This window comes from Monopterus albus, unplaced genomic scaffold (assembly GCF_001952655.1).
Source record: "Monopterus albus unplaced genomic scaffold, M_albus_1.0 scaffold55.1, whole genome shotgun sequence".
NCBI lineage: Eukaryota > Metazoa > Chordata > Actinopteri > Synbranchiformes > Synbranchidae > Monopterus > Monopterus albus.
Genome location: NW_018127935.1, coordinates 23,253 through 37,540, shown reverse-complemented (window position 1 = coordinate 37,540; position 14,288 = coordinate 23,253). Strand labels below are relative to the sequence as shown.

Sequence of the window (14,288 nt, the reverse complement as noted above, 5' to 3'; positions counted from 1 at the left end):
AGCTTTGCAGCCGTGGATAAGCATTCTTTAACAAAGTCCCCTGTAGAAAATGAACGTCCACTCCTGGCAATTAGAGCTGAAATCTCATAGCTGGCCTGTGTTGCGCTTTCCTGGGCTGACGAGGGTCGTGTGAGCGTGTTTTGTTGTGAGCGAAGTTTAGCTAACAACTCTCGGCTCTTTGTCTTCTGTGCCTCGCCTTTGAACCTTGAGAATGCTGCATACCTCGTTTCATAGTGCCGGCGGATATTGTCCTCTTTTAGCACAGCGACAGGCTGACCGCAAATTAAGCAGACCGCCTTAGAATTAATATCCGTAAAAAATATTCTTCCTCCCAGGTTCATTTAAAATGCCTTTTGTCTGTGTGCCACTGTCTACTGCTCTCCATGTTGCTTGCTACTGCTCCGTTCTTCGTGTTGTTGTTGTCGTTGTTGTTCTTCTTCTCCTTGTTTTATTGGCGGGTCGCGAGCTGAGCTGGGAGCTGCTTGACCTGACAACTGGGGTGACATAATAAATTGTGGGGGGCCAAGAAATGTCCCCACGGGCCAAAACAAATGTTCCACGGGCCAAGTTTGGCCCGCGGGCCCCACTTTGGGCACCCCTGATATAGACCAAATATTGTCTGGAGACAAAGCAATGGCTCCATAAGGCGTATTCTGAAGCACCAGATAAGAACAGAAAACTGTAAGGTTGGAGTCGGGTAAAGGAAACATGACGGGTTAGAGTGAAGGTTAGTTTCAGAATAAACTATGGGGAAACAGACTTCATCTCACCAGAATCACCCGAGCCTTGACATCTAAAGGTAACATCTGACATAACAGACTTGTTTAAGATGAACTGTGCCTTGCCTAGAGAGCAGGCAGCAGCGACAAAAAGGTGCAATCAATACAGACAGTTCTCAACAGCCTTAAGTTTAAAACCCCCGCATCCTGTTAATTCCAGTCCTGTGTACAGTTAGACCACAGCTGTGCACTGCCCCTTAGTGGCTGGAAACAGTACCTGAACAATTAAGGTTAAACAAAACTCGAGTTAGAAAAAAAAAAAAAAATTATTTACACATCACCTTTACTGCCAATTTAGAAATCATTTAAGTCACAGCAAAGAATCAAATTAAGTGAGGGCAACACAAAAATATTTCTTATTTACAACGGGTCTCAACACTTCTAAGGCCCCCAAGAGCCTTATTGTCTTTGGGTTTTAATAGCAGTAGAAAAGCCAGCAAGACAACTTCAGTCTGAACTTTCTGTTAATATCCTGGTGAAGTAGAGAACCGCAGGCTGAGCAGTGACATTCTGGATGCTGTAGGCATGTCCTGTGCACAGAACAGAAACCTCAGTTAAAAAAAAAAACAAAAAAAAAAAAAACAACCTATACATAATAACAAGACATTATTACTTCTCATATGTATACATCTAAAGCTGTAAAATTTTTGCTAAAGGTTTTTTGGATATGTGATCAAGTCTGTTTTACAGGTTTTATAGGTTCCCATATTCCTTTAGGAATAGAAACAATTCAATCAATTAAAACTGCATTAACTAACTTCTCCCTCTAATTTTCAACCATTAAGGGCGAAGTGAGAATCACATCACTTGTTAACCAGTGTTAACCCTAAAAGGAGCCAAACTGGTTTGAAACATGCATCTTATAACCTGGGATCAGCAGAGGTGTGGAAGAAGTGAAGTGCAGATTTTAACAACATTGGCCACAGAGGGCAAGAAATAAACACAGATTTTTTTTACTTGCTTTATCCAAATTTGTGCTAAATCTTAGTTAATGCAGCTTTAAAATCTTTTACTGCATTAATATATGTGATCATATTATCTTCTTACCACATTTGACCATAAAGGAATGTCCTGCGTTGAAGCAGGACTTGGTGCCGTCGATGATTACATTCACAGAGCTTGTTTTGTGCTTAAAAACCTTTAAAAAAAACAAACAAAAAAAAACACACAACACAAAAAAAATTTTATGTAGGAACATGTGAACACAAACATGTATAAGAGGACAGACTAACTGAACATAAAGCTGTAAAACAGAAGAGAATCAGTAACACTCACTGTTAAAGCGCTGTGATCCACAAAGAGGGGCTTCTTTGCGTAGGAGCCCAGAAAAATCCTTCCACTGCAGACGAAGCCAGAGTTCAGGTCTACCAGGAGGCCAATGGCTTTCTCTCGATAAATGTACCAGTCAAACTGGTTTGGACTGATCTCTGCAGCACCTCCAACAATATTACACAGCTAACATATTGTATCACTGACCAAAAATTGCTTATCTCTTACACAGTTGCATAAGAAATATTTGAGGATAATGAAGCGTTTGGACCAAAACCATTTTGTCTAAATTTCAAAATATCACAGGAAAATTCTACTTTTTATTCATCTATAAAATCTGCTGTGAATATATGTATAAATTATTCAAAACATTGTTTTCTTACTGTGGACAGGAGTAGACCAGAGGTTCTTGAACCACTGTCTCAGGCTGGCCTCATCCTCTGGGTGTAAGATCAGAGGTTTGAGAGGAGGCGCGCACAGATCTGATGCACAAAGCACATCATAGGTTCTGGAAGATGCCAAAACTGGAATAACATAAAAATAAAATGAGAAATTAACCATTTCAAAAAGAGAGCTTTGTAGATCGGTCAAAACATTTCTTAATTCCTGAAGACTTATCTTTCAAAATAAGAGAAAAGTCCATGTTGAATCTTTGAGCTGAACAAATATAACCAACCGCATTTATATTCTTGTTTAATAAAACATCAGTAGTATTTCATTTATTGTAACTTCTCTAATTTTGTTAACAATGAGATCAAAGGAAATATGTGTAATGATCTACCATCATAAACTTTACCAAATGGGTATTTTTAGGGGATAAATAATAAAAATGATACATGGATGTATGTGTTACTTGAATTATTAATGCTTACACTTTTTATATAATCAGATTTATGTAAAGGGAAAACACCAAAATGAAAACAGAAACAACCAAAATACACACCTGAATGTAATTAATTATGCGCATCTAAAAAGTCTAAAACAGTAAATCTATTTAATTGTTTTTTTTTTTTGTTTTTTTTTTTAAACCTACCCAAGTCATCACACTCCTCATACTCTTCCAGCTCAATCATGGACGACGGTCCACTTATGAGGTCTTTTAAACTGCCAAGGCAGAAATGAACAACAATTAATAATAAAAATGTAACACATCCAGACAGTAAGAAATGTTTTGAATATCAACATTTAGACTTCTCCTTACGTGTTCTCTGACTGACAATTGATGTCCTGGGGGGTCTTTTGGTTTGAAAGGACAAAAGTGACTTCCTCCGCAGGACGTGTAATAACATGACACCTGCTATTCTGGCGTGCGTCTCTGCTGCCGACCACAGTCATGGCCTCTGTGGATGAGGTAAAAATGTCTTTAAAGGTGGCCGGTGAGCTTTTGACAGTCTTAGGGGCTGACAGTTGGAGAGTAGGCAACACAGGAGCTCCCCTCAGAGGTTGTGATGAAACTGCCGTGTTGCCTTTTTTGGGAGTTCCAAGTGCAGAACTGCTCTTTATAATGTGCTTTTCTCTTTTCTTAGGTTTGGGCTCCTTAGGACGAAGCTGCTGAGGTTGTGGGGAGATGCAATTCCTGTCCTGAGACACATCACAAGCCACCCACCAGTTACCAGGAGGCTTCCTCCTCCGTTTCTCTGATTCTGTTGTCTTGAGCTGCCCCTGAGGTCTTCTAACAGAGATAGGCACTTGTGTTTTGGACAGTTTTTCATTAGCGACAGGGTGGTAGACTCTTGGAAACACCCGATTCCCTGTAAAATATCACACATGAAGCATCTTCATAAGTTACAAACCTTACTGACAATGTTTTCAGGTACTCATGATTTACTTGAGTACTTCCATCTCATTTATTCCATTACATTTCAAGGGAAAAATACTTTTTATTGCACTACAGTTAGAACTACTTACTTTCCAGAAAAAAAAATACACTAACACTTTCACCAAAGAGGAATTTCTTCTTTCCCCTCACATGTGGTGTCCTTTAAAGAAATGTTTAAGGCCCAAAGAGGTTAAATTGTCCAACATTACACAAAAAAAGCAAAGATTTTGAAATACAGATGTCTGTTTTAACCCTCCTTCCTGATTAAACATCTCACAGCCCCTCAGATTTATTTTGTGACCTCTGAAGGGAATCACAGGACTAATACATGAATTCATAAGGCTGTTAAACTTCACCTCAAACAGCTATAACAGTAAAATATTACTACAACCTGAAACTGTCACACACAATATTGGTTTACTTTTTCTTAAGTAGATTTTTAAATGCAGGCCCTTTATTTGTAATGGAGCATATTTAAGTTGTGGCTGCTTATGGACTTAAGAAAAGAGTAGGACATTTCCTCTAGAGCATGGATCGGGCCACATACTTCGGTACAAACCCGACCTGTGCCCAAGAGTGTGGCTTCCGAACCCAACCTGGACTCAACAAGTTTACAGTATATAATGTCCGAACCCGACCCCAACACAGCTGAGTTTGTACGATATTTTTACCTTATCATTAAACAAAGCAGACATGAGTGCTCCAGCCATCTAGCCGAAAGTTTGACCTACCCGGACCGGAACATAATTCAGGCCCAAACCCTCAAGTACCAACGGGTTCCGACAGGCTGGGTTCAGGGATCCACACTCTAACTTTCTCCACCCCAACCTCACCTGAGTTAAAGCTCATCTGTACCCAATCCGGGTCCTGATCTGGGACTTCCTGATCTTGATCATCAAGCTGCTTTTCCTTGGTCATGTGAAATACTTCTGTTTCTTTCATGTTGTCTGGTCTTTCTCCTCCTGTAATTATGTTTTTCTTCAGTTTGGTTCGCCATTTCTTAGCTGTATCTGTGCTCTGACTTGATGACACAGTCTGTTTCTGATTTCTTCCCACTAAAGCCTGATCCTTCGTAGCCTTTCCTGCTGCGCTGTGGTTTTTGTTGTTCCATTTTGACTTCTTGAATGTGAAATAGTTGTCTGTATCCTTTGTTTCCTCTGGAGTCTGAGGGCTGTTCAACCACCTCTGTCCAAGCGGTTTTCTTTTCCTTTTACCAAGAACGTGGCCATCTTCAGACAGACTCCCTTCAGATACAGCAGAAAGTTTGTTCTGTTTTCCCTCTGCTAAATGCAAATATTTTCACATATTAGTTTTAATACATTCTTTAAAGTACATTTTTATATTTGTCATATACCAATTCATTTACAAACTAAATGTCTGTAGGGCTCATCTTTTATTTTCCAGTTTTAAAAATAGCTGTTCTGAATCGTATGTGTACACTTGGAAGCATATACATTCAGAAGCATTTACATTAAATAATCTATGATAAAAAGTAGCAGAACGACTTGGTGTCAACACAGGAAGAGATTTTAAGGCCAAGAGGAGGACCTCACCTGAAAGAGAATCCAAGCCTTCAGCATCTGCCTGCTCCTTACTGCTCTGCTCCTCATTTCGTTCTTTCATAGTGTCAACACACACCATCTCCTTTATGTCTTCAGATCCCTGCATTACCTTTCTGGTCTTCTCTAACAACTTAGCTCTGCTTGTCTTAACATTTTCTTTTAAGTCTCTTGAAGACTTTGAGCTCTTCACCTGAGAGGACTTTCGAGTTTTCTTTTCCATTTTCTTAGGTTTGTTTCTTCCATCTCTGTCTTTAGGTTCCTCCTCTGCCTTATCACTCTCTTCAAATGGGACCTTCTTTAGTTGCTGTTTCTCTTGTCCCACAAAGTCACTTGCAGGAACATCCTCAGGAATAGACAGGTCAACCATATTATTTCCTGGTTCAGTCACTTCAGTCCCCTTTCCCTTTCTTGTCCTCCTATCTTTCCCATCATTATGTTTTGTTTTCTGACCAACAGGATGAACGTCCAGTGTGGTGTTTGTCTTTTCTGGTTTCTCTTCTTTTTCTGCATTCTCTAGTGGACTATTTTTTAAACCGTCTTTGTTTGTGCTGCTCTGCTCTGCCTTAGACTCGTTCTTCTTCTGGGTCTTTATGATCAAAGTTTTATGTGGGATGGAAATTTTATGTGGACTGGAAAAACAAAATCCATCATCCTCAATAATCAGGAACTCATCCTCTGGCTCAGGAGGCGTGGATGCTTTTACTGGTGATGACATTCTCCTGGAACTTAACAAAATAAAATAAAATAAAAAACTGAATAGTTTATATTTCTCAGTAGGATGACACCACAGTGACACATTTTTAAGGTGCACTCATCTCAACTCACCATGCAGGCTTAGATAGTGCAGCTTCTCTGACCTTCTGTAGGAAAGCTTCTATGTGTTTTCCCACGCCAGTGGGAACTGCTGATGGCTGTCTCGAAACCCTTCCTAAGTTGTTATCAGAAGTTTGGAGTTTAGGCCCCGGCCTCCCTGCTGGAACAAGTAGGTCTACGTTTTCTTTCCTGTTATTGATTGGAAAGAAGAAAAAAAAACCCAGAATTGATTTCATTAAGTTCTTCACTTAAATTGCAAATTGTACAGTATATTGCACTGTTGTATTGAAGAACTAGTGTCTTCCTGCATTACATTTTTATTATCAAGTCTTTTGCAAAACTCATTATATAAGCGGAAACCGAGAAATGGAACCGACAGAGCCTGGCAAATTATCAGCACACTAATATTGTCTTTTTTTCTTTTTTTCTCTCTCTCTCTCTCTCTCTCACACACACACACACACACACACACACACACACACACACACACTCTCTCTTTCACTATATATGCCAATAGACACACACTCTGGGGATCATTTTCTAGTTATTCCTAACTGTTGTTCTTATTATTATAGTAATATTTACTATTGTAGTTATTCAGAATAATGTAATAGTTCTACCACTGTAAAATAGTCTTGCCACAGAACGTGTCTTTGTAACTACTCTTAAATGACCAAAGGTTATTGGCTAGTACACTGTAGGTAAATAGTAAATCCCAGTCCCAGGTTATAAATTGTCAAATTTTAAAACAGTTACTGGCTTCAAATATCCATTGTCACTAGATCCAAAGTTTATGTGAAAAATAATTATAGCTATACATTAAGAAGCCATTACTTTTTACATCTGAATTTTTCTTTTTTCTATAGTATTTCTTGTTTTTGTCCTTTAACAAAATGACTCAGAAGTAAAAAGATAAATATACATTTGTATAATGATTAAGCATAAGCTATTGCTAAGCCACTGTGTACAACATTTATATTAATCAATTTCTAAATTAAAGGAATTAATACATTTCTTGCTTCTCTGTGATGTGTTCTTTGCGCTGGGGCATCTGTATGTTTACAGGCTGTGTCTCTGCTGCTTCTTTTTCTTCATCCTCAAAGAAGAAAACTGAGGGCACAACTAGGGCTCTTTCTTCTTCCTCCTCTTCTCTTTCTTTCACAACATTATTCTCATCAATAGGACTGGATGTCTTAACTGGCTCATGAAGTGGGATGTCCAAATCTGCAACAAGAAAAATAATAAAAACTTTAACCAATCATTTCTACACTAGAAGCGTGTAAATGTATGAAGAAAAGTATGTGTACATATCGAAAGATCGATAATTTTCTCAGTAAAGTGGAAGGCTGAGTCTCTTACCATTTCCTAGTTCAGGAATGGCATCTCCTTCAGGACCCTAAAAGGTTACATCAAAGGTTCAAAGTGTTGGTCATATGCACAGTAAGGAAACGTGTTTCCCTGTACAATGAAATTCTTACTTTGCCATCCCCACTGAATGCCAAACAACACAAGTGAAATGTAAGGTAGGTAAATAGTAGCACAAAAATGTAAAGGCACTTTAAACAGCAAATGAAAAGAAATATAATAAAAAAAATAACAAGAACACAATAAGAGATAATGTATGCTACATCGGAGCTGAGTGTGCCAATAGTCAACAGTGTGGCTTCACACATGTATAGGCATCAAATCATGTCCAAATTACAAATGCACAAGAGCTGCTGAGTTTCAAAACATGCAAGACATCTATTTTACAAAGTGAGGTGCAACATTCAGGCACAATGAGGCAATGGAAAAAGAAAGGGAAACATCAGGGACTGTCTGCCCCATTTAAAGAGACCAGCCAGGGCCAAACACATGCCACTGCATGGCGATTTTGTAATATCAGCAGTAGTCACTCTACTGACCCACTGCATTACCATTTGGTATCTTCCAAATGATGATGTTTTCTCACTCTGGTCTGTGTCAAACATCTGAAGCCGAGGAGATGGATCAAGTATGTCTTTATCATGTGCGGATGAATCTGAAAATAACAGTAAAGTGCAAGTCAGCATAACAAAATGTAAAACTGCAAAATATTAAAGCACAAGAATCACATAATCAACTCACCAAAGTCAAACATCCTATCAACATCTTCCAATGTCTGTATTCCTGCACACTGCTTAGATGAACTGAAAACACAAAACAAAATGAACAAAATGCCATTTTGTTTCCTTTTGGAGACCATATAAATGTTGTTGACATGCATTCAATCTGCATTAAACATGAAATATTTAAACCTTTCACACAACCTACATTGGACAAATCCATGAAAACATGATGTTTTGTGTTTAGGATTATTACAATGACAACCTAGGACTTTACCAAGTGTGAGAACAACACACTGAAGTTCATCTAATGTTAGGCATTAAAGTATTATCAAATACTATTTGAAACTGTATAAAGTACAGTTAGAAATTATTATCCATTAAGGTGGATAACTTGCAAATCCCGCGTTTCGGTCCCTAACATTAGTTTCATGCTTTACAAAATGCTCACTTACAGAAGATTAGCAATTAGCAAGAACATATAAACACTGCAACTATTATACATTCCAAGTTATTTCCTGGCAACATTTTATCAGCATGTTCAGACATACCATGTATTATCTGTAAGGTAGCAGAGCTTCCTCTTTGGCCTCCGCTGTGAACCAAAAGCAAATACATATTTAGGTCTGGCGCTTACTGTAATTTCATTACTTTATAAACTGGAGGCTAGTGTATGAGTTAACAACATTACTTCAATGCTACACCGAGTTCTGTTTAGTAGGCATAAGTTAATTCCAAACGAAACATTGGTTGTGTACTTTATCTCTTGGGTGGACAACATTCACCAGAAATTCGCACCACAACATAATCACAGACTACAAAGGCAAACTCAACACCTCTCTAAAACATTTCAACAAAACACCTTCATGAAGGTAGAATTTCATTAATGCTGAGCTGTCGAATTACACCGCAGTAAGTTAGCATTAGCTTAGCTGGGGTTGCTTACAAAGCTAACGCTACCGAGTGTACTGTTGAAGCCCCCCTTTGTTGTGGCTGACGTTTAATATTGTTCAGCCCTCCTTCCTCGAGCACAGCATAAAATCGACCTCATATACAAAAGAAGACTTTAGCTTACCAAGGCAGGGTACTCTATATCCATTTGTGTTTGTTATGCCTGTTTTGTCGTTAACGTTACTCGGTTGTTTCCAAGAGCGAAACCCAAACAAACAATTATCCTAGTTTTTAATAACTGCTCATTCGTAATGTTCCGCTCAATGCAGACTAATTGGCCTTTAAACACAAGTATCACCACAAGACGTTTCGATTCCTCGCTTCATTATTCAAAAAATTACTCGACCATAACAAATGTAAAGCATTAAAGATGGAATTAATAAAAGAATGGCGGTGTTTATAAATGTCCCGCCAGACTTCAAGTCCGGGGCCTCATGTCTGCGAGCCAATGGCAAAAGGAATCGACGTTACTTCTTCCTCCTTTTCTTTTGTTTAATGGCGGTTGGCAAACAACTTTAGGTGCATTAGCCCCACCTGCTGGGATGGAGTATGGATCAAAAAGTCTCCTCAGAATCAGAATCTGCTTTGTTGGCCAGGTGTGTCTGACGCACGAGGAATTTGACTCTGGTACATCGGCTCTCACTGTGTATGTACATATCCCCATGCAAGGGGCAAGTAAACAGTATTTTGTAATACAACAAAATAAGCAGTACTTAAAACTAGAGACCTGTAAGAATATGTATACAAGGTATATTTACAGGTATTGCACTGAGGGTTACTGTCCAGTCATACTGTCGTTGGTTAAGTGTTCATCAGAGTGACAGCCTGGGGAAAGAAAGTGTCCCTGTGCCTGGTTGTCTTGTTGTCTTGTTGTCTCCTGTCTGCTAGTACTATGTTAAATCCATGTTAAATCATATTTCCTTTCCTGACACATAAGTATGAAGGTCACTATTTTTATGCTCTTTTATGGTAATTTTTTATAAACCTTTGTGAAGCTCAAATATCAGATATCAAGTTTCACAACTATGTGTACTGTTCCACTTTCTGCTACAGAATGCTGAGATTGATTACAGACAAAAAGGACATCCCTTTCTGTGCCCTTCTCCATGTGAGCTGTGTAAAGACCAAGGCGGGCTGTCCAGAGGACTGTGGACTGACTACTTTATAGAATTACTCTCTGTGTAAGGGGAACATTTATGACCCCTTGATGCATCACATGCACCTCTTATCTGCTATACATTTTTGCTACTGTGCAGACGATCATAAATGACAAAAAACACGTTCTACCAAATTTCCATAATAATTAACAGGCTTTCATATCTTTGGTAAACACTATGTGGCAAGGTGTCCAAAAATGTTTTTTTTTTCTTAACCATAATTGAGAAAAGTTATAAAAACAGTTATACAGTAATTATATGCAGTACTATAACTCAAGACAAGTTTTATTTCAAATTCAAGTGCAGCTCAACACCTCAGTATCTTGTAACATAGAAAACGACCCATTAAACTTTACAAGCAGTGTTAACCAAATCTTTACAAAACACTTGCCTCAAAAATGAAACGTCTCCCCGCAAAATGCATTTCTGCACACCTTGAGAACCCGAAACAGTCTTTGTGGACAGGAACACTTGACCAAATAGTTTTTGATAACTATGTACAGTCTTTTCAGTGTCCGTGATCTGCTACCAGGACTTGGAAAGCGTCTTCTCCTCCACCTGCTTCTTCGCCTGCCGGCAGTAGCGGAGTGTGTGAGCGTAGTCCCCGGTGGCTTTACAGATGGGGCAGGTGTATTTCCGGAGGATGGGGCAGATGACTTTGCCGTCGTCCGATTTCAGCCTGTGTGACAGGTACACCCTTTGAGACTCCCCGTTCTGCTTGCACAAGCGGCAGTATTCTGAAGAAGTCCCGTGGCTGCTGGTGTCCGACAGGCTGCTGGCGTCCGACAGGCTGCTGGCTGACCTGCTCTCTGAGATTTTGTGCTTGTCCCGGCGGGATGAGGCTTGGATGGGGCTCCGGCTCCTCTGTGCTTTTGATTCTTTCTTTGACCCCGCAGCATCTCGAAGGTCCAGCTCTGGCCTGCGGCGCAGCCCCTCCAGCAGTTTGCTCAGGTTCATGTAGTCACGCCACATGTCGAAGCTGTCCTCCTCCGGGGGGTTCTGGAGCTGTCTTTGCATTGTTGTGACTTCAGGATAAAAAATGCGCAGTTTGTGCTGAAGCATCTCATATTTAAAGGCGCCTGAAAAAGGTTTAAACTGCAACAATGTCTGGATCAGACTGATGGCAGGTGTCTGGATATTTAAAGGCGCCTGAAAATGGTTTGAACTGCAACAATGTCTGGATCAGACTGATGGCAGGTGTCTGGAGATAAAGCAGCGGTGCAGTTTGGAAAGCTTCCTTTCATCTCAGAATAACATATAGACTCCTTGTTTTTGAGCATTTATATCAAACCTTCCATCCATCCATTATCCAGACCGCTTAGTCCCGAACGGGGTCGCGGGGGGCTGGAGCCAATCCCAGCCGAGATCAGGCGAGAGACGGGGTTCACCTGGACAGGACGCCAGTCTATCACAGGGCTGACACGCAGACAAGCAACCACACACACACTCACTCACTCACACCTACGGGCAATTTAGAGACACCAATCAACCTAAGGTGCGTGTCTTTGGACTGTGGGAGGAAGCCGAAGTACCCAGAGAGAACCCAAGCAAGCACGGGGAGAACATGCCTGATCAAACCTCTACAAGAAATGTTATGAAAATAAACCCAGTAACTGTTACAGATTTTATTGCATCAGTTATTTGATCAAATTAAGACAGAGGACCTGATCTTATAAGGTTGACAGCAAAAACAGCAAACTATTCTATTGCAGTTAGTTATTTTGAATGTGAATTAAATAGGCCTACTAGTTTGTAGATAGATCAAGAAATAGAGGATATTCATACCAGCTCTCAAAACCCTCAAAATAGCCCTTAAATTGTGACTGACAAGTTAAATAAAGAAAAAATGATAAGGAGCAGGGCTGTGACTCTGGTAGCCTGGCTGTAATGTTTTCTGCAGACAGTGTACCTGCTTTAAGTGCTGAATGGTTAGACAGAGGGTCAGCCATATAAGCTAGTCACCTTTCCCCCAACCCCACCGCAATCATCATCATGGCATCCAGACATAGGCCTATAACTTAAATTATGCAGAAATAAAACAGATTTTGGAAAAAATAAAGGTTTAATGCCACAGAAATAAAAATTTACAAACTGTGTATCTGTGTATTAGTTTTAAAGTATTCCCGTTTCAATGTAAATCATTTGCATAACATTTACCTAACAAAACACAATTAAATGTGCCAAAGAATGGTTAAACATTCCTTTGGAAGCTCAGCATTCAGGTTAAATGAAGTTTAATCATTATTGAGAGTGCAAACAAGTCTATGGAGTCATCGGAGGGCACCCTCTCAATAACTGCTGTTTTATAGCAGCTTAAATTTATGTTCATGTTTTGCTTTGAGATTTTTTTTATTGCTCTTTCATTATCTTTTCAAACATTAGAGTATTTATTTGCTGTGAATAGTCTATGTTTGTAATATTTATTCTCAAGAATATATCCAGGAGAAAATGATATGATGGTGATGACAATGATGATGTTGTTGTTGTTGTTGTTGCATTATCCGGGGACGACTATGGTTCGGTGGGTAGAGTAGTTGTCTCCCAACCGGAGGTTCGAATCCCGGTGCCTACAGTCCACGTGTGCTTCCTCAGTTCTGTACCGAAAACTAATTCCTTGTGTGTAACATACTTGTCCAATAAAGGTGATTATCCTTATCCTATCTGCCTTATTTCTCTCCTGTTTTAATTTATATGTCAAGCACATTTAGTTTTCCCCTACAAAATAAAGAAATATTGTTTTATCATCTCCATGTTATTTGTTTGTTGTGAAAATATTTGTGTTTTCAAGGATATGGATGATGACGCATAAGAAAGGGAGTGGGATGTTATTATTAATACGGTTTTGCCCGTGTCATTGTTTTGTATAATGTGTGTGTGCGTGCGTTAGCGTATTTGTTGCCTGTAGCCTAACTGCACAGACGCGTCATACATGCCTAACAGCTGGCGCCGGGCCGTCTATTAGAACTTAAAGGCCGATGGATAGATACATTTAGGCCTCCTTGAAGTTTACATGACGTCTTTTTAGATGCGTAGCTCGTTTATGTAGCTGCGTGATGCGAGTACTTCCACTGCGGATGTGCCTTGAAATAAAGTCTGCACACGTGCGTGAAGTTGGCCCCCCACCCTACGCAAAATAAGGCCAAAATGGTGTCGTCCGTTTGTGCTTCGTTTGTGCTGGTTTGTGCTGCAAAAAGTTTCGTTTGTGCTGTTACGGTTTTTGAGATATTAAACAATACTTTTGGGGTCATCCACAGGTCACTCAGCCCCCCAGATAGCTCCAAATTGGACAAAAGTGGTGTCGTTCGTTTGTGCTTCGTTTGTGCTGGTTTGTGCTGCAAAAAGTTTCGTTTGTGCTGTTACGGTATTTGCGATATTACAGCTTTCATTTCTGATGACGTCACTCCGTCCCTCCACGTGCTCGGAATGGACCGGTCACGAGGACACTATGACGCCTCCGCCTCCAGGCATCGCGGAGTACAAACACTTGTAGATGTCTGGTTTCAACCTGTGATCTGGCTACAACCGATAGAAGTAAGTCTTTGATGACTTAGTAACCAATTTCCTCTAACACAAGCGACAACGGTATGTGCTGTTTCATACGGTAAACTTTTTCTTTTGTGCTACCCTTGTTTTAGGATTAATTTGATTATGTCACTCAGCAGCTCTACAAAACAAAGTGCTAAAGTCAGATAAGGTGGGTCATTAATTCATTGTCCATGCTATGATATAATATTTTGTAATGTCATTTTTATGAGCTGTAGTCAGCCGAAGTTGAAGCTACCATATCTTATGTGAGTGCATAAGGTGCAATTGTTGTTGAATCCACACTGGTGATTGCCTGTATTAAAAAAAAA

General features: G+C 39.7%; 2 protein-coding genes across 4 annotated transcripts; both read right to left on the bottom strand.

Moving 5' to 3' along the window:
• Window positions 1-431: 431 nt before the first annotated feature.
• Window positions 432-9,738, bottom strand: LOC109961469 (uncharacterized). 3 transcript variants are annotated; one of them, XM_020602301.1, is made up of 15 exons: window positions 9,402-9,738; window positions 8,878-8,921; window positions 8,349-8,410; window positions 8,159-8,262; window positions 7,602-7,638; window positions 7,253-7,466; window positions 6,255-6,431; window positions 5,421-6,154; window positions 4,701-5,147; window positions 3,250-3,799; window positions 3,082-3,152; window positions 2,432-2,572; window positions 2,055-2,215; window positions 1,827-1,917; window positions 432-1,309 (listed from the first exon to the last, which is right to left on the bottom strand). In XM_020602301.1, the coding sequence occupies exons 1-15, from the start codon at window positions 9,423-9,425 to the stop codon at window positions 1,227-1,229; spliced, it is 2,940 nt and encodes a 979-aa protein (XP_020457957.1). In that variant the 5' UTR covers window positions 9,426-9,738; the 3' UTR covers window positions 432-1,226. The 3 variants fall into 3 exon arrangements, with proteins under 3 accessions (XP_020457957.1, XP_020457955.1, XP_020457958.1); XM_020602299.1 differs by having other exon boundaries at window positions 4,701-5,150; window positions 9,402-9,737; XM_020602302.1 differs by lacking the exons at window positions 432-1,309; window positions 1,827-1,917 and having other exon boundaries at window positions 2,055-2,118; window positions 4,701-5,150; window positions 9,402-9,737.
• A 963-nt stretch (window positions 9,739-10,701) lies between these two features.
• On the bottom strand, window positions 10,702-11,852 carry LOC109961494 (nanos homolog 2-like). Its single transcript, XM_020602338.1, has one exon. The coding sequence runs from the start codon at window positions 11,494-11,496 to the stop codon at window positions 10,960-10,962; it is 537 nt and encodes a 178-aa protein (XP_020457994.1). The 5' UTR covers window positions 11,497-11,852; the 3' UTR covers window positions 10,702-10,959.
• Between the last annotated feature and the right edge of the window lie 2,436 nt (window positions 11,853-14,288).

Bases quoted from the DNA above. Each gene is read 5' to 3' on its own strand.
- LOC109961469 (XM_020602299.1), bottom strand. From the start codon at position 9,425: ATGGATATAGAGTACCCTGCCTTG. The intron at 7,639-8,158 runs GTAATGCAGTGG...GTAACCTTTTAG, and splicing joins CATTTGGAAGATACCAAATG to GGTCCTGAAGGAGATGCCAT. The intron at 5,151-5,420 runs GTGAGGTCCTCC...ATTTGCATTTAG, and splicing joins AGGCTTGGATTCTCTTTCAG to CAGAGGGAAAACAGAACAAA.
- LOC109961494 (XM_020602338.1), bottom strand. From the start codon at position 11,496: ATGCTTCAGCACAAACTGCGCATTTTTTATCCTGAAGTCACAACAATG.